Source organism: Nelumbo nucifera, chromosome 1 (assembly GCF_055504915.1).
Source record: "Nelumbo nucifera cultivar China Antique chromosome 1, China Antique-T2T, whole genome shotgun sequence".
Classification (NCBI taxonomy): Eukaryota; Viridiplantae; Streptophyta; class Magnoliopsida; order Proteales; family Nelumbonaceae; genus Nelumbo; species Nelumbo nucifera.
This window is the reverse complement of record NC_142649.1, coordinates 29,367,923-29,388,086: the sequence shown is the minus strand read 5'-3', so window position 1 is coordinate 29,388,086 and position 20,164 is coordinate 29,367,923. Positions and strand designations below refer to the sequence as shown.

Genomic DNA, 20,164 nt, shown 5'->3' with positions numbered 1-20,164 from the left:
AGAAACAAGAATACTTCAAATAAAGTGTCTAAGGAGAGAATGAAAGTTAACACCTTAAGAGGAAATTAAATAAAGTGTAAAGTATGCGGGCATTTTCCTGTTTTTTGGTTTATTCTCAAAGCCATTTTTTCTTGTTTTTTCTCAAAGGCATCTATTTTTTTTAGTTATTTTAAAATTGAACAAAATAACTTAAGTGATCAATCACCTTTAAGACTTTTAACACTCATCGTTAATACACCATTAACCTCCTCTCTCTCTTTCTCTCATCTTTCTCATTAATTCTTTCAATAATCTTTTCTCATTAATTATGCTATTAACTCTCTCACTCAATAACTCATGCCACTAATTCTCTCTATGTCCATTATTCCATTAGATTGCATAAAATTCGTTAACTTTATATATATTATTTGCATTAATATGTAATTATCATAATAAATGATATATTATTATACTAAATAAGATACTTCCATTTATGTTCCTTTTGAAAATAATAAAAATTAAGTAATCATAATAAAAATAATTTAGTAATTAAGATACTTAAATAAAAATAAAAGAGAAGCTAAATTAAGTTTTGATAAATTGGCAGTTAAAGATGAAACAAGATGGAGGCAAAGAGCTAAAATTGTTTGACTTCAGTCAGGAGATAAAAGTATTCATCTCTTTCACAAAATTGCAAATGCTCGGAATAGGTCTTCTATAATGGTAAGCTGGAGTGAGTGGGATGGAAACTTGGGGGAGTCGATTGCTGAAATTAAACAAATTGTTATAGGTTTTTATAAGAAGTTATACAAAGAAAACTAGTTTGGAAACCACTTCCCTCAAACTTGCCCTTAAAGATTTTGAGTGGTGCGCAAAAACAGTGGCTTGATAGACCTTTCATAGAGGAGGAAATTAAGAGCGCAATTAAAATGAGGGAATTGAGAAGTCTCTTGGGCCTGATGGTCTTACAAACATCTTTTGTGCTAAATGTAGGGATTTTGTTAATCATGATTTAATTTGGTTAGTGTTTTTCAGGCTATCCATGATAATGCCTCTATGCAAAAGAGCCTAAATGCTACCTTTATTACTTTATTTCTGAAGATAGAAGGGGCTACAAACATAAAAAAAAAAAGAAAAAGAAAATTTTATTAAAACAAGGTTTAAGGCATCTAGAAACTGATATAATCAGAATGCAGGTGATAATTATATATATATATATATTGGCTCAGATATAAACATATATTCACTTATTGATGATTGAAGACAATTTTACTAAACCAAGACCCTTCCAATTCATCAAGGTGCGGAGAAATTTTCCAAGTTTTTTTTTTCTCATACTTTCGAAAGATAGTTCACAACATGATTATTTTTGTTTGGCAATATTGTTTCATGGTGCAATACTAACCAAATAATTAATCCCGTTTGAGTTGATGCATTTTCATTAACTGCTTGCTTAATGAAACAATAAGTTATCTTCTCATGTTATCATATCATGAAATTTTACTCTTGATATTACATCTTCTCTATCTTAGTAAAAATGTTTTGAACAAAGAATCCCATGTTAATTTGAAACTCCTAGCTAGTGAGATTTTTCATTCTCTTAAGGGGGCGTTCTTTTTTCGGATTTTGAGAGGAGGAAAATTGGTCAATAGGATTTTGGTTCCCATTGACTAAGAATCGCATGTTCTTTTTCAGATTTATGTGGGGACCACTTACCCGGGTAAGTGATACCTATCTTCTAGGTAGGGAAATAATTTTACCACCTAGGGAAAAAGTTGCCAACACTTGAATGAGACAAAAATGTCCCTTTTAATAATAGATTTTTATGGCTAAAATGGTTATTGCCTTATTTACACAAGAAATAAAAGAACATGGATAAATGCACTAAACCGGGTAAGCGTTTTTTAGGAAAAACTTACCCAGATAACTGTATTTACCTGAATAAATAATTTATCGAAAAGCAAATAAAACCTAAATGATATTCAATTAATAATATAATTGTATTAGTCAAGAGGAAAAGTTTAATGATTGGTCTGCAAGTCATGTTTTTGAGTTCATCACATGGAATGAGAGTCGATGATATAGAAGTCGATCATTCTAACAAATTAAGACAGTAATAATTGCTTCATCCTCTTAATTGGTTTTGATTGATTATGTATGTTGTTCCTGTGAATAGTACTTTGAAGTTCCTCGATTTGATCACTTCATGAACTGTTTATGATGACTTAACTACTGCTGACCATTAACCAATTAGAAATGGTGCAATCAGCATTGAATAATTGATATTATCTCTCATTCTCTCTCTCTATGGCTTCTAATGTTTATTAGGCGGTTGATTGAATCATGCGAAGTAAATTATTACCAAAAACAGGATGTTGTAATAATTCTGAGCCATCTGGTTGGTGCAGAGAGAGATCTGAATGAAGCAACCGCATATGAAGATTTGTTCTTGTAACTTTCCTACACATTGTTCAATTTTAAAATAGTACTCTAAATAGGCTTAAACAAAAACCATATGTTTAAGACATAATAGATTAATATATCGCAGGTAGGGGTGTAAACTGTATCCAAAAATCTGATTTTAACATAATTGAATCAAATTTTGATAATTGGAATATGGCCAGAGTCAATTAGATGAATATTTGTAGGATGACCTAAATACCCTTTATTTTTCTCTAACAAAATTTTATTACAAATTATTTCTTTATTTATAAGGAGTATGATAATAAAAACAAATTAGATCCGATTCAGATTCAGATAGTCAAATTAATTGATGGGATTCAAATATTAGTAAAATTCTGATTTGATTGGCCATTTTAAGAATTCATAATATAATCGAATCGAATTTGAATAATTGGTTTTCTAACCGAATTTGAATTGTACCTGACCTGAATCACTTTGTACTTGCTCCATCACACCCATCACAGGTGTTCAAATTTAAATAGAGGAGGCATTGAAGCACAACCCATTTTTAATAAGGGTTACACTTAGACCTAAGGGTGATCACTGATCAATTCAAGTATGAGAGTTGTCCTTTTAGGTAAAGCCTTCATTTTTATTCCCACCAAGTTGTCCTCCTTGTCTTCATTTATAAGAGGATAGACACGCCAAACCAAGCCAATTTTAGGAATTAAATGAGGTCATAACTTATTTCTTGTGCCATAGGACCAAAGCCTAACCAAGCCTGGCCTAACTTGGGTTTGTACAGTATTATTTAAAAAATTAAACTTTTGTTGTTAGATTATGTAGGCTCAAAAACTGGCACAGATACAGACCCAGGCCTGGGTCTGGAGGGCCTAGGTTATAACCCATATCATAGGTGCTAAGCCCGGTCCGACCCATGATCACCTCACATTAATTAAACATTGGTTCCTTTGTCTTTTCACCATGGATGTGCCCAAATCATGTTGGTAAAATTCTAAAATTGGGTACGTTTAGCCATCCCAAACATATACCATAAGAATTGTAATCTTTATCCAATTCCAACACAAAGTCAAAACGAACAATGTCATAAGGTGATTGACTTTGAACCAATTTATAAATTAAGGCTGTGTTTGGTTGCAATGCAAATAAATCTGCATTAATGCAAAATTATGACAGTGCAAATGATTTGAGTGTAAATTCTGACCTATTTTTGTTTTAAATTTTAGCTTATTTTGTTTGATTGCACTACAAATTATGTAAATTAAGACGCTAAACAGAATAAAGTAAAATCCAAAACAAAATTAAACAAGAATTTGCATTTTTTCATTTGCATTCCTATGCATTTGTACTAGTGCAAATAAATTTGCACTGCAATCAAACACAGCCTAAAGAAGAAAGTAATAATTTGACGTTCACTAATTGAAATCATGAATAAAAATGTAGAGTAATTTCTTTTATCAGCATAGATAATTTGTTTACAACATCAGGGAATTTTTTTGAAAGAGATAGAAAAGGCAAGTTATTATTGGTTAGTGATTAAGGAATCTTTTCTTTTAGGGTCATTTACTAGAACACCCACTAGATTTACTTAAACCTACCCTATACTTTCCATTTTACTAAAACATCCCTTCTAGTTCGCAACCTATTTACTTAATCGGCCTTACAAAGAATTGTTTGTTTTGCCATTTGAAAATGGTAACATGATCGCCTAAACTGAATGAAAAATGTTCAAGGCCATCGGCCCATTATTATTTATTCCAAAATTATCCCCCAGCACTGCTTTATACTACAGAAAACAAAATTGACCAAATAAAGTAGTTGCTCATGTCTTATTATGGGAGAAAATGGTATTTTCATTTTTATTTTCTTTTTATTAAATTTATTAAATGGATGCTAAGGCCAAAACTGTTAGTTTTCATTGTCATCTAATGAAAGGTCGATTAGATTGCAAACCACAGGGCATGTTTTAGTAAAACACACACAATGAAATAGGTCTTAGTAAATCCATGAAATTATAGAGGTTTTAGTAAATGACCCTTTCTTTTCATAAAAAAATATGATGCTGTTATATATTGCCATTCCCCTTCTTATTGGGAACATTATTTAAATAGCCATTGACTAAAATCACCCTTCTATCTCAGCTGTTTTGCTGGGTTTTAAATTGGATACTTAGGTATTACAATAAAATCAGGAATCTTGGTCTTTGGGGTTATTTCACTCCGAAGACACCCAATTATGAAGGGTGTGAAGTAATAAGCAAAAGTAGTGGCAAAAGCATCTTTCATATATAAACTTCTTCATTTAATCTAGAATATACTTCTAGTGTAGTGCTTCCAAAGTAATTTCAAGGTAAAATTAGCATATGTTAATTAATTTGGTTTTCAGAGCAGGACTCTGGACAATTATAAGAAAACCATTTTGAGACTTTACTTGCTTTTAAAGGATTAACATGCTTTATTTGGAAAACAGGGTGAAATGTTGAAGTTGCATCTTTCATAACTTTTGAATAATACCTTCCACCCTTTTCAGATATTTTTTCAGGCCTTTTGACCATAAAATATTGATTGCTCGTTGAATCTTGTGAATCACTTTAATGTGTGATTACTCCAAATGCATGGTGGGGCAAGATTTTGAAAAAACTGTTATTGATGGAAGAAAAAAATGTGTGAAATGACACGCCTTGGTTCAAATTTGCATTGCATATTGACATAGCAAACGTTCCAAAGATGCTCCAAATGGAGTGCAACTTGATCGATTTGTCTTAATTCAATTAATTCTGTCGGTGACTTATCCAACTATCTATATATACTGATGTGATCAGAGGTTAGAAGATTATATGTAAAGATGCTATATTATACTGATCAGAGTACAACCATACGATTTCAACCATTTGACATTATCGATATTCTTCGTCTGTTGGGGAGGTTTCAAGAAAAATTCCAAAGGAAGCCCACAAATAGGGTTGGAGAAACTTCTGAGTTGTGATCATGTTAGCCGGTTGTTGGTCCAGCAAACCCTGGATACCGGCCAATTATGTGGGGAACCCTAACTAGTTGTACACATGCAGCTGCATACGTTTGTGCTTGTACGGTGAGCACTTGGGACACAAGGTATCTCATTTCAGTGGTTGAGGCTATCCTGAATTCCTGATTGTTGAAGAGAATGATGGATTACTTGAATAAATCCAAACCCCCATTAGTTCACCCAGTCCAAATGGTCCATCTAAATAGGTGGTCCTCTCACCCTTGTTTTTTTTTTTAAATTTCTATTCAGCTATTATTTAATGAGATGTGATTAGGGCATATCCCATTTTTTGATTAACCGGGAATATCCTATGTGAAAAGAGAAAACAGTTGCCATGTAAAAGGTTGGTATGGGTCTAACAATCAAAACAGGGGAATAGAAAAAGAAGATTAGCAAGTAGAACAAGGGAATTTAGCAAGTTACTATTAAGGAGGACAAAAATTGGCAATTGAAGTTCCCTCATTAAGAGAGAGAGAGAGAAAGAGCAAAGGTACCATTATTAAGGCTGCAATTGGGATGATTCCGGGGAGTCCCTTTTGCGGCTTTTTGAAATGGGAACTTCCTTCACGCTTGATGATTTTTGATAATGAAATTCACAAGCCATTTTTCTTTGTCCAAAAGAAGAAAGCAGTGAAACCGCCGCTTTCAAAGTTCTGGCTCCAACTGGTTCAAATGGCAGAAATGCTTATCTAACAACTTTTACTGCACCTGAATTTTGTATGTGCATAAGTTAACACAAAAGAAATGCCTGACGCTCTCCCAACTATGGCGTTTCTCCTTCCAACACTACAACTCTTTTATTACTATTTCACAGCTTTTGTTAATTTCGAAGTAAAAGAAAAAAAAAATTGATAGGTATGTCGCTTGTCATTTGGAATGCATGTGGGGCTGATATTTGTAGGGAGAGACCATCTATACGATTCCTCATATGCCATTTCCATCTCTATTTCAGCTTATGTGGCTGATTTCTTCATTCATGCATGCTTCATATTTTCACATGAACTTGCATTACTTTCTCCTGTCAATTTGCTCCCTTGGTTTTACGAAGTAGAAAAGAGATTAAAACTCAGTTTCGACTTGACAAAATGAAGGTGGTGACAACGAAAGCCACATACTTCTCAGAAAAACAATGACAACGATTGGTGACATGGAGAGCTGTACAGAAACACTTACGAAAGAAAAGAAACAATGGTAAGATGGTTACTTGGAGGACACAAATTCATTCAGTTGGATGCCAACATCTCAACTTCTATATGCACAAAGTGCAGGATAATGATCTATTTAACAGCTCAAGTGGGGATTCGGATGGGTTCCCTATTGAGTGTGGTACACAAGGGTCTCAACACATCCCAGCCATGCATTGGGAATATCTCATCATAACAAATACGAAAGATGTTTCCTGAGATGTGTATATGGGGCACATGCGGGGTGTGCTCTGAGAGGAGACTATCTGAACTCCTCCAGTGTAAAATTGAGAAGGGCCCTTCTTACCTGGTGGTGCGTAGTGGAGCACTAGTGGTGAACGAGGATAAATATTAGTATACAAACACAAGACGTAGTTTCAATGTGCTTGGAGCATTTGCCAAGATTGGAGAGTTCAGTCTTGAACTAATTAATTGCTGAGCCCACATTCTTTGTATCATTACCCAGAGTACCCACTTAGATCCCATCTTGTGAAGGTACGAAACAATAGTTGTATTTAGTTGTTTGGAGTTTGGACAACTCCATATCAATTGTCTGGATGACCAGAAACCAATTGTCCATATGGATGATGAATCCTTTTGCTACATGACTGATGTGGCAAATTCGTCCACATTGACAGAGATTAGAAAGAACGCTTCAAGAAAAGAACATTCTGAAGTTATACAAGGGGCTGATTCACTTTGCAGCAAATGGATCCACATGGTAGTCATGCACGACGGCTCAAATTGGAACCTCCACATGAGCAATAACATCATCCAGGCGTGAAAAGCTTGCTTGGCTCCAAAAGGCAGAAGCTTCTTTTGGTTTTTTAAGTCTGGAAGCTTCAATGCTGGAATGATTAGGCAATAGTCCAATAAAGTGGACTTTAATGCTGAAAGGGATACCAGCATGATGGCAACCTGGAAAAAATGCATTCATCGCCTTGGATATGACAGTGAAAATGAACTGGATGCCCTACCTAGCAATTCTGGGAGAAATATGGAATTCTGTAGAAACAGATATTGGCTTGAGTATGTTAAATTCATGGGTATCATATCCCATACATCCATGTTAAATTCATGGATCGATAGATGTTCCCAATGTATTGTTGGATGCCTGTGCTTTGGGACTATATTTTTTGCTTTCAAGACATCCCGTCTCATCTCAGTTACCTGTCCAATCGCAAATCTCAATCAGAAGGGTTAACCTTTTGGTCCTTTCCATGAGTTGTGCGCGCGCGTGTATGTGTGCGTGCATGTGTGTATGTGAGAGAGAGAGAGAGAATTCTTTTTATTAAATTCCAACACCTTCATCTATTCTACTTACATGCATGCAATGTGGCATTTAAATTGCTCGAAAATGGCAAGCATTGGCAGCCAATCGAGTATTAGAAAAAAATGGAGGGGAAAGAGAGGAGGGGGGTCTTGATTCTATTAGTCTAATGTTTGATCTATTGGGACATGGCCAAAGATATCAGGACAGGATTCCCACCTTCCCTGTTTTCTAGCCTCCCAATACCCACCGATGTAGCGGTATGTTTCACTTCCTTTTTCCTTTGCAAACCAACGTGGCTTCCAACCCCTCTCTTGCATCTTCCTTGCCTGCAGTTTGATTAATAAATGCCACCATTAAATAATATCTCTAATTCATTCCTTTTCAATGCAAAACCAATATCCTGAGGGGTGGGGAAGAAAAAGGCCGAAAAACAGGAAGGCAACATATATAATTCACCTGCCGTTGCCTCTGTTCTAGCCGCAACTTCTCTGAGTTAGCTAACTCATATTCCCCATTCTCAAGGCACCTTTGATCTGGTCTAAGCCTTGAATCCGTGGGAGGTAACTTCTCCTGCATATATAGATCAATGTTGGATTATTAACTGAAAAACATTATTAGTGATGAAACAAAGATGATCCTGGAAATTGACATAAACTCCAAATAGGTCCATTCAAATAACCTTGAGCCCAGGGGTAAGCTCATTTAGTGTTATGGCAAAGCGTGTCAAGTTATATCTGGTGGGGAAATTGGAAGGCTTGCTCCTCTTCCAGAGAATGCGGGCTTCTGACAATGGTTGTGATCCTTTTCCCTTCCCAGAGTAGTCTCCAATAACATAATGCATGCTTTCATCCCATTTTCCAAATAGTGTGGCCACTATTTTACCATTCCTATCCTGCACAATGCCATGTACCTGCACCACAACTTAATCTGTCACAATGGTCCAACTGTCTACAGCCACTACCTCCTCCCACCATAGCAAACAAGATATGACTAATGGTAATTTCATCATCTTGATTCGTTTTTTATCAATAACCAGAAATTTTATTAATTATATCAAAATGTGTCATCTTGGTTGTTTTCAACATTTTAAAGTAAAAAATACTGTCCTTTGCTAGTTAAAAATTCTAACATGCTAAGTGACCAACGCATGGAGCAAAAACGGGATTTTGATGAGAGCTGGAGTATAAACTTATTACATGCTGAAAGACAACCAGAGTATATGCTGATAGATAAGCAAACAGATCAGAGCCACGGTTCTAGAACATTGAAATTATAATTAGTTCTGTCCATTACATAATTTATGTTGGAAATTGACATGACTATGTATTACACATTGTATTAATAGCATTCATGATATATCTTTGACAAACAAAGGGTAATAGGCTACTATGGTCCCATGATGCATCTCTGCACCGTATGTTTATAAGCAGTCTTTGGGAATGGAATTCTGCAAAAATTAGCATATATTTGGATTCCTTGTGTGTGTCATTCAGATAATGCAGAACTCCAGAAAACTGGATTTTGCAGCCAATGGATAATTGGTTTACATCCCCAATCCACATGAAGCCAAGAATACACCCAGGGTTTACATCCACAAAATCAGCCAGTAGGTAATCTGGGTTTTTGCAGGCTCAATGTAAATTTTCTGTGCATCAGTTCCATCTTAGTACCACATCAAAAAATTTTCAAGCGACTGTCAAACTAGAAAAGAGAACAAATAAATAGCTTGAGATATTTCACATGTAAACCTTGCATCTTCTACATGTGAAAAGTCCAGATGTATTGTAATACAATAGTCCTTGTTGTACTCTTAAATATATTCTTTTATTTCTTTTTCTCATCTTTCAAGTTTCAGCCCTGTAAGGGCTTTATTGTAATTATACATATCATTAATATATATAGGACTCTTTGCGGGTGGGGATCGATTCATTCCATTTAGGGGTGAGCATTATTCGGTTAAAACTGAAAAACCAAACCGAAAACTTCGGTTAAAACTGAAAAACCAAACCGAAAATTTCGGTTTCAGTTTGTTCGGTTTTTGGTTAATTCAGTTCAGTTAATTTGGTTTTTAGAATTACAAATTCAGTTAACCGAATAAACTACACTTTAGTATATAATATGTAATATATAATATAATATGCAACATATAATATATTATATATTTATATATTTATATATTAATGTATTAATATAATGAAATTTGATTTTATAATATAATATATATATGTTATAATATTTGGTATAGAATATATTATTAAAATTCGGTTTTAACCGAAAACTGAACCGAAATTTTCGGTTTAGGTTATTTCAGTTTTTCTAAAATTTTTCGGTTCGGTTTTTATTTTTCAGTTCGGTTTTAAAATTTTGTTAAAAACCGAACCTAATAAACCAAATGCTCACCCCTTTTTCCATTGACACCCCTGAATTCTTATGCTCTCTTGTTCAAACCAGTAGAATAACATGGTATCACAGCAGGTCAATTATACCAGCTATTGATCCTATTTGAAAGCTTGGATGTTGAAGGGTTGTTTAAGGAGTTTTTGGACTGTCATCAACTTTTGTTTGAGGCTTTTTCTGAAGGTTGTTTTGATCAGCCAAAGCAGGTACAATTTTCTTGGAAAAGATGCCTAACAGGTTAGTGTTTCATTGATTTCTTAGATGATCCGATCAACCTAAGATTCTGGAGTTAGTGTCACCTTAGCCTTCACTTATTACCAGTTTGGTCTGATCAAAGTTTTGATATGTTCATAGAAGGGTTTTGACAGTCCTGTAACATTCTTTTTCTGGATTGTCATCCTTCTAGATTTGCTGTTAAGGGTTTTCTTTTGAGAAATCCAGTTTCTTTTAGTGGTGTGATACCCCCTTCAGTGCTTGGACTGATTCTTGATCAAGTTTGGCTGGTTGATCACGTGTCTTCTCTCATTTTAGCATCAGTTTCAGTGCTGTTATTTTGTTTTGGACTGTGATTATTATCTGGAATGGTTGAGAAGGTTGACATTATTCCGGTGAAATTTGATGGAACTAATTATAGCATGAGGAAGTTCCATTTTGTAGGGATGCAAATGGATTGGATCACATTCGAATCCGATCCGACACTGTTCATGTCGGATCCGATCCGATCGGATCTGATAGGACTAAATTTGAATTCGAATCCTATCGGCAAGTCGGATCTTCGGATCTGATCCGATCCAACTTATATAAATATACATGTTTTTTATAAAAAATAAATAATATAACAAAATTATAAAAATATAATGTAAAAGATATATTTATAAATAAATAAATAACAAATATATGTGTATTATATACATATTTATATTTATAAATACATAATATATATTAGATCGGATCTTCTCAGATCGGATAGGGGGTGATCCGAATTCATCCGATCCAGTTGCACCCCTACCATTTTGATTTCTTTGTTGAAGGAAAAGGTTTGTAAGGTTATTTGGATGGGAAGGTTACTAAACCTGATGAAACCAATGCCAAGGCCTTTTTCACAATAGAAGCTAGATAATTGAAAAATACTCCTGGATTCTTAGTTTGATAGTGTCCCATATTGTTGTGCCCATGAGAAGAATGCAAACAACTTATGAGATGTATGCCTATTTGAAGAAGGTTTACCATCAATCCAATAGGGACTATAGTATTAAAATACATCAAGACACTCCACATACCTTTGATACGTCATGTGTTTCTTGTTGTTTAATCTCATCTGTTGCTTCTCAGCTTGGATACAAGTATTTTGTTTTGTTCATTGATACTGCACCAGGTATACATGGATTTGTTTTCTTCAGCACAAGTCAAAAGTTTTTCCTACATTTCATCTATTTCACGCTATGGTATGAGTTCGACTTCAATCTCGTGTGCATATGTGGTATGAGTCACATACCTTTGATACATCATGTGTTTCTTGTTTCAATCTCATATGTTGCTTCTCAGCTTGGATACAAGTATTTTGTTTTGTTCATTGATATTGTACCAGGTACACATGAATTTGTTTTCTTTAGCACAAGTCAAAAGTTTTTCCAACATTTCATCTATTTCATGCTATGGTATGAGTTCGATTTCAATCTCATGTGCGTATTTTCCACTCAGATTCAAGGGGAGAATACACTAATGGAGATTTCTGTCCTATTTGAAGAGCCAGGGAATATAAGTTTAATGAAGCTATTCAGATACACCTCAACAAAATGGAGTGGCCAAGCATAAGAATGGACACGTGCTTAGTGTTGTGAGAACCTTACTACAAGAGTCTCATGCTTTATTTTCATTTTGGGTAGAGGCAGCTACTACAATTGTGTTTTGATCAATTATATCCCCTCTTCTGTTCTTGCTAATATGTCTCTCTTTAAAAAAAAATGTTTAGTCATCCTCCGGACTTATCTAATCTTCATGTTTTTGGATGTCTTTGTTTTATACATCTTCCTTCTCAAAAACGTTCTAAGCTATCTGCACAGTCTGTATTCGTGCTTCTCGCAATGTTATTTTCCTTGAGCATATATCCTTATTTATTGGAGTTACTAGATTGTTTGCACCATCTATTTATACTTTTTGCAAAACTTTGATTCACATGATGTCTTTCCTCCAACTGGTGTAAAGGATTTCCTCATCTTCTCTCAAAAATGGATAAATGCCCTAGATCCTATGCCTATGATCCCCCTTCCTCCTATTTTAGACCATCACTCTACCATTGCTCTTGTAAGTGATATTCCTTCTTCAGACACCCCCCTTCAGATTCTATTTTTGTTTCTATTACTTCTCTTTGTCACTCTACTCGTATTTCTAAACCACTTGACTGTTATGGATTTCCTTCAAACCATAATTCCTTGTTTGTTGTCTTATCCTCCACAAAAACTCCTCAATCATATTAGCAAGCCATTAATAGCCCACACTAGAAAGAAGCAATGGATGCAGAAATTCCTGCTTTACATGAGAATACCACTGGGTACCTTGTGCTTATACCCTCAAATGCTTCTATTATTGGGAGTCGTTGGGTTTATACTATCAAATTGAAGGTTGATGGTTCCCTAGATCAATACAAAGCTCGTATTGAAACCTCCCATGGAGATTTTAACCGTTGCTGAAACAATTGTAAGTAGACCACCTCTGTTAGAATCTTCTAAAAGGAGGCACAAAAATATCCAAAACACTTGTTATAATTTGGCCTGCCTTTGAGTTCTGTTAGTCTGATAACAGTCAAGAAGAAAGAGGAAGAAAGAGGGAAGAAAGAGAGAGAGAAAGGAGGAGAAAAAGAGAGAAGAAAAGTCTGGTTCGAATTAGGGTAAAAGTCACTCCCCCATTCGGCCAAACATGTTTTTATATTATTAATAGAATGGAAAAGACACATGTGCCCTTATTTAAGTGAGGGACACTAGTTCTAATATAATATTACAGATCAACAACCTCAACATAAGTATAAAGACAGAAATACCCCTACACTAACACTCCCCCTCAAGCTGGTGAGTATATATCATATAATCCCAACTTGTTACATATGTAGTCCACTTTTCCCCGACTCAACCCTTTTGTAAATAAGTCTGCCCACTGGTTCCCTGTATTAACATATGCAGTGTCTATCACTCCATTCAGCACCTTCTCTCTCACAAAGTGACAGTCAACCTCTATGTGCTTGGTTCTTTCATGAAACACCGGATTAGAAGAAATATGAGCTGTAGCCTGATTGTCACAATAGAGCTTCATTGGATGTTGTATCCTATCTCCTGTAGAAGGTTCCTTAGCCACCCTAATTCACAAGCAGTATGTGCCATAGCTCTATATTCTGCCTCTGCACTACTTCTTGCCACAACTATCTGCTTCTTACTTTTACATGTCACCAGATTACCCCTAGAAAAGTGCAATAACCTGTAGTAGACCGCCTATCAGACATAGAATCATCCCAGTCAGCATCAGTATCCCCTTCTATTTCAAGTGTTCCACCACTTTTGTATATCAAACCACGACTAGGGGCCCCTTTTAAATACCTCACAATTCTTAGAACCGCATTCCAATGAGGAACCAGAGGTTTCTGCATGAACTGGCTTACCACACTAACCACAAATGAAATATCTGGCCGAGTAATGGTTAGGTAGTTTAGTTTACCTACAAGTCGTCGGTATCTACCAGGGTCTTCAAACACTTCACCCATATCACTGCTCATCTTAGTATTTGTTTCCATAAGTGTTTCGGCTGGTTTAGCACCTAACAAACCTGTTTCCTCCAGCAAATCAAGCACATATTTCCTCTGACACAAATTAATACCGTGCTTAGACCTTGCTACTTCTATCCCCAAGAAATATTTCAATTTACCAAGGTCCTTTGTTTGAAAATGTTCCTGTAGAAAAGTCTTCAACCTGTCAATGCCCATTTTATCATTCTCGGTAATAACAATATCATCTACATACACCACCAATAGTATTTTTCCTGTCGGAGAGTCATGACTGAAGACGGAATGATCAACTTGGCACTGTTTCATACCAAACTTCTTTACCACCTCACTGAACCTACCAAACCATGCTCGAGAAGACTGTTTAAGCCCATATATAGCCTTCTTTAGTCTGCATACCTTACCATCCTCCCCCTGAGCAACAAACCCTGGTGGTTGCTCCATGTAGACCTCCTCGAGCAAATCACCATGCAAAAAGGCATTCTTGATATCAAGCTGATATAGGGGCCAATCATACATAGCAGCAAGAGAGATCACAACACGAACCGACCCTATCTTAGCAACTGGGGAGAAGGTCTTTGTGTAGTCAATACCATAGGTTTGGGAGTACCCTTTTGCAACCAATCGAGCTTTTAGGTGTTCAACACTACCATCAGGCAAATACTTAACAGTATAAACCCACTTACAACCGACAGCCTACTTCCCAAGAGGAAGAGCGGTGAAGTCCCAAGTATGATTATGAAGTAGAGCTGAGAGCTCTTCTTCCATTGCACGGCACCACCCTGGAGAGGCAAGGGCTTCCTGAACATCCTTAGGAACAACAACTGAAGATAACAAAGAAATAAACTGGCAATGGGAAGCGGAAAGGTGAGTGAAACATGATTAGAAATAGGATGAAGGGTGCAAGTGCGTTTACCTTTCCGCAAGGCAATGGGAAGATCAAGATTAGATATTGGGTTCGGGGCTGGTGTGGAGACAATTGCCGGATCTGTCGACGGTGATGGAGCCGGAGGAGTAGCAGCCGGTACACGTGGGCGATGTGTATACACTTGACGGATAGGTGGGCGTTCAACAGGTGGTGGCACCGGAGGCAAGGACTTGGTCACGGCTGGAACAAGGGGAACAAAATCAGCAACTGGAAGTGGAAGAGGGGGAGGTGATGAGGAGGAAGAAGCATCACCGGACCCCAAGAAAAACGGAGTAGACTCAAAGAAGGTAACATTAACACACACAAAGGAACATCGAGAACTAGGATGGTAACACTTATACCCTTTCTGGGTCCGAGAATAGCCAAGGAAGATGCACTTAAGGGATCGTGCATCTAACTTGTCGTTCCTGGGGCCCAGATTATGGACGAAGCAGACACCCAAATACCTGAGGAGAAAGAGGAAACAGAGACAAGGTGGGAAACAAGGTAGTAAATGGGGAATGACCATCAAGGATAGACGTGGGCATCCGATTAATCAAGAAGCAAGAAGTAAGCACCGCATCACTCCAAAAGGGTTTGGGAACATTCATGTGATGCATGATGGTTCGTGCTATTTCCAAGAGATGACGATTCTTTCTCTCAGCCACCCCATTTTGTTGTGGGGTGTAGGTACATGAGGTCTGATGTATAATGCCATGTTGGTCCAAGTATTCTTGAAATGATGAAGATAAATATTCACGGCCATTATTAGAACGAAAAATTTTAATGTGAACATCAAATTGATTGCGAATCTCAGCATAAAATTCCTGGAAGATGGTAAACAATTCACTTCTTTCTTTCATTAAATAGAGCCACGCCATCCTTGAAAAATCATCAACAAAAATGACAAAATATCTATATCCATTGTATGACATCACTTTATAAGGACCCCAAACATCCGAGTGAATCAAAGAAAAAGGACTCGACACACGGTTATCAACCCTAGAACTAAAGGGAACACGATGGTGTTTCCCAAACTGACATGAGTCACAATCTAAAACAGAAAGTTGACTCAACGAAGGAACCAAAGATTTCAAAACTTTCAGCGAAGGATGACCAAATCGACAGTGCCACTAGAGAGGAGAGAGAGATGACTGGAGAGCTGTTGATGTTCTTCCACCACCGTCAAGATAATACAATCCACCAGCTTCATGCCCTCCATCAATCTTCATCCCCGTCTTGAGATCCTGAAAAACACACATAGAAGGGTAAAAGGTAATGGAACAATTAAGTGACTCAGTCAACTTACTAACAGACATAAGGTTAAACGGAAATTTAGGGACATACAAAACTGAGGATAGGGATACAGGTCCAGGTCAACATTACCAACACCACAAATGGAGGATGTGGAACCATTAACAAGGGTAACAGATTGTGATGTTGAGAAATGAGAGAGGGAAGAAAACACACCTGGAGTTCCAGTCATGTGATCGGAGGCTCCGGAGTCAATAATCTAGGGATTGGGTGTGGATGCCAAACAAGCCATACCTGAGTGTGCGAAAGTAGCCGTGTTCTGCTGAGATGTGGATTGGACAAACCTCTCATACTCATCACGTGGAACACTCACCATCTCCTTCCCGGAACCATCTGTGGATGTAAGAGGCATCTGATCAGTTGAACGATTCTCCTGTCTAGAACTAGAATTGGTGTCACTAGTCATGGCATGATTGGCCCAGGTTGAGGGTGGACCATGCAAGTCATAGCAATAATTAATGGTATGTCCATCCATACCACAATGAGTACACCTCCTCGGACCTGAGCCACGTCCTCTACCACGGGCTCCCCCTCAATCTCTACCTCCAGTACGACCACCATCACGGTTATATGTAGGTCCACCACCACCACTTTTGCCATATACCGGACGACTGCTACCACCACGGCCAGACTGAGCTCCTCGAGCTCCACCTCTAACACCACGACCCCTTGACACTGCAAAGGCTAATCTATCTAAGACATTAGATTTCTCAGTAGATCCAATAGAAGTCCTCCGAAGTCGAGCAAACACCTCTTCTAAAGAAGGGAGAGCTGACCCTCCTAGTATCTGAGCCCGTACTGGTTCATACTCGGATTTCAGCCCCACCAAAAATCGAGTCACGTCAAGTTGTTCTCTCTGTTGCTGAATTTTGACATCAGAAGTGAGGGGGTGCTAAACATTCAACTCATTACAGATGTTTCTCACACTAGCATAGTACTCCTCAAGACTCTGATTGCCTTGTTGCAGATTAAAGTATTCCTGATACAGCTGATATACTTTGGTTGTATTGTCTTGACCAGAATACAACTTCTTAGCATGGTCCCACACATCTTTGGCAGTGTCAAGAAACATGAAATTTACACTAATCTTGGGTTCCATACTATTCTATAACCATGTGATAATCTGTGCATCCTCTTGTTCCCAGTCTTCATACTCGTGAGAATCAGTGGAGGGTTTCTCCTCCCTTATGTGTTTCACCTTCTTTGCCTTCAGAAAAACTTCTACAGATTTAGCCCAAGGTACATAATTCTCTCCATTCAGTTTAATGGAGGTCATTTGAACATTCAGGTAGTCAGTAGGTATCATCACATTAGATTTGCTATCACTGTTATCTCCCATTGCTGAATTCTGTTATCACTGAATCACTGAATTCGGCACACTGCACACTGTTTGATCACACTGATCACACTGGTTTCAGCACATGCTATTGCTGAAGACTGCAATCTTTACACCACAAACCCTACCCTACAACTACCTAAAATCTCACCACTATATGAGCACCACTCCTCCTTCGAATCACACAAAAAACAGCATAAACCCTAGCACACTACAGTCTGAAATTCCATCATACGATCTAAAACATAATTCCTATTTGATTCATAACAGAAAATATGCACAGAAATCTCTTACCTCATCACTTGAAGGACAAACCACACGAGAAAAAAATCAGTCCACACAAGACACCTACTGCACCAAATGAATCAGCCCTCTTCTCTTCATCGATTAGGGGAGGGCTTCTTAGAAACCACAACAACTGACCACACAAGACACAACTGGAGGCATAGAAACCTCCAAGGGAAGAGGGCGACCACTCCTTTTCAGCCCTTTCCCTTATCTCCAATCGATGGCAGAAAAATCAAGGGAAAACCCTAGATTGAGTGCGCAGAGAACAAAAATCTGGGCAGATCCGAGTTGCTTAGTTGAGCTTTGATACCATGTTATAATTTGGCTTGCCTTTGAGTTATGTTAGTCTGATAACAATCAAGAAGAAAGAGGAAGAAAGAGGGAAGAAAGAGAGAGAGAAAGGAGGAGAAAAAGAGAGAAGAAAAGTCTGGTTCGAATTAGGGTAAAAGTCACTCCCCCATTCGGCCAGACATGTTTTTATATTATTAATAGAATGGAAAAGACACATGTGCCCTTATTTAAGTGAGGGACACTAGTTCTAATATAATATTACAGATTAGCAACCTCAACATAAGTATAAAGACAGAAATACCCCTACACTAACAACACTCATGCAATTATTATTGAGGCTGGTTTCTACCAAAAAATAATACAAATTTTATAAACAACAAAAAATGGAGATTTTAAAGTTGTAGCTTTGCCTTTCAACGATTGATATGAAGGACAAATTTGGAAAATAAGGTAATTTCACAAAAAAGATTGGAAGGGTTTGGGCTAGCGATTCATATGAGGAGAAAATTTGGAAAAATAAACAATTTGGTTAAAAGTAACTACATGGGTATTTTGGACATTTTCATGCCACTTTTTAGAAGATTCTAACAAAGGGGAATTACATGCAACTATGTCAAAAAGTTTAGAGGAGGTGATTGCAATTGCCAAACTTTAGAGGAGGTTTCAACAACTAGAAACTTCAGGGGAGGTTTTAGCAATTTACCAGCAAGAATATTGTATTGACTATGAAAAGATATTTGCCCTAGTTTCCAAGATTACTACAGTCCGTATTCTCTTGGGCTCTATTTGATGTTTACTCTTGGCCCATTTACTAGCTAGATGTGAAGAATGTCTTCCCTCATAGTCAGCTAAAGGAGACAGTGCATATGAAGCCTCTCATGCCTAACTTTTACCCATACATCAAAACAGCCCCTTTATCTCCTTTGTGCTTGATGATCTAGAGGAAACCCCAACTGACTATCTTCATAGCCCCTTTATCTCCTCAAAATTTCTCTCAACCATGACATAGGAATCTGATTCTCCATTTTTGGATTCCAGAGTCATTTTCATAATTTCTGCCTATTTTGACCATTGGATCGATCTCCTAGAATTTCAGCTATTTGTATTTTCTTTTTAGTTGTCAACTTATTAGTTTTAATTCATTGGAAAAAAGGTTTGTTGTCTTGATCAGATTTAGTGAGTAGGGTCCTCCTAAAATGACATTGTTTTATTGCTGTTGTAGGTTTATGTATGGCAACTCAATGTACATGGAGGATACCTCATTTTTTTGTGATCAATACAATACCATCACCTTCAAAAATATATATAAAAAGAAAAAAAAAAAACATGACATTCTATTGAAATTGTAGTTTTGTCACTTCTCTTTCAGACTATTCCTCATAGACCAAAATACTGCCCCAATGAATCAATTCTTAGAATGAGTTTTGAGCCCAAAAAAATGGTCCCAGCAATTTTTGTACATCTTAACTTTAAAATGATTTTAAAATCACAAGATTCGTCAAAATTAAGTCCCTGAAAGAATGCCAAATGCAGCCTTCGTTATGAGAGTTAAGTGGCTTTTAGTAGAGTTGTAATAAAAATAGAGAAGTGTTTTTGTAGTCTGCTCAACCCTCTTTTCTACAAATAAGTCTTAGATCATTAAAAGTTGCACTGACCAATTTATTTCTTTTTTTTGGAAAAATAAAGTAAAAATCCATTATGAAGGAAAAAGAAAGTACATGAGAAAGGTGATAATAAGACATCACCTGAAAGAAGAAAGAAAACCCCACGAAACAACACCGGCTGAACCACAGCCTCACAACAAGACCCTAAAACAAAAATCACCTCAACTTATGATCTCCTATTCCCCCTTGAAAAGGAGACTTAAAAAACCCCCTTCCCCAACAACTCTGCTTTAAATCTTACTCCTCCACGTCCTCAAGTTTGTCATCACAGCAACTTTTAAGGTCAGCTGAATCATTTTCCTTCCTTCTACTGT

At 36.9% G+C, this 20,164-nt stretch overlaps 1 protein-coding gene across 5 annotated transcripts in view; it reads right to left on the bottom strand.

Annotated features, from left to right (window-relative positions):
- Positions 1–7,875: 7,875 nt before the first annotated feature.
- LOC104589943 (oxysterol-binding protein-related protein 1C-like) overlaps positions 7,876–20,164 on the bottom strand; it is a 63,360-nt gene continuing 51,071 nt past the window's right edge. For all 5 annotated transcript variants that reach the window (XM_010248421.3, XM_010248422.3, XM_010248423.3 and 2 more), the window contains 3 exons: positions 8,564–8,794; positions 8,341–8,454; positions 7,876–8,210 (listed from right to left, as the gene is read on the bottom strand). In XM_010248421.3, coding sequence (XP_010246723.1) covers positions 8,043–8,210; positions 8,341–8,454; positions 8,564–8,794 — 513 coding nt within the window. In that variant the 3' untranslated portion in view covers positions 7,876–8,042. The remainder of the gene's footprint in view (positions 8,211–8,340; positions 8,455–8,563; positions 8,795–20,164) is intronic.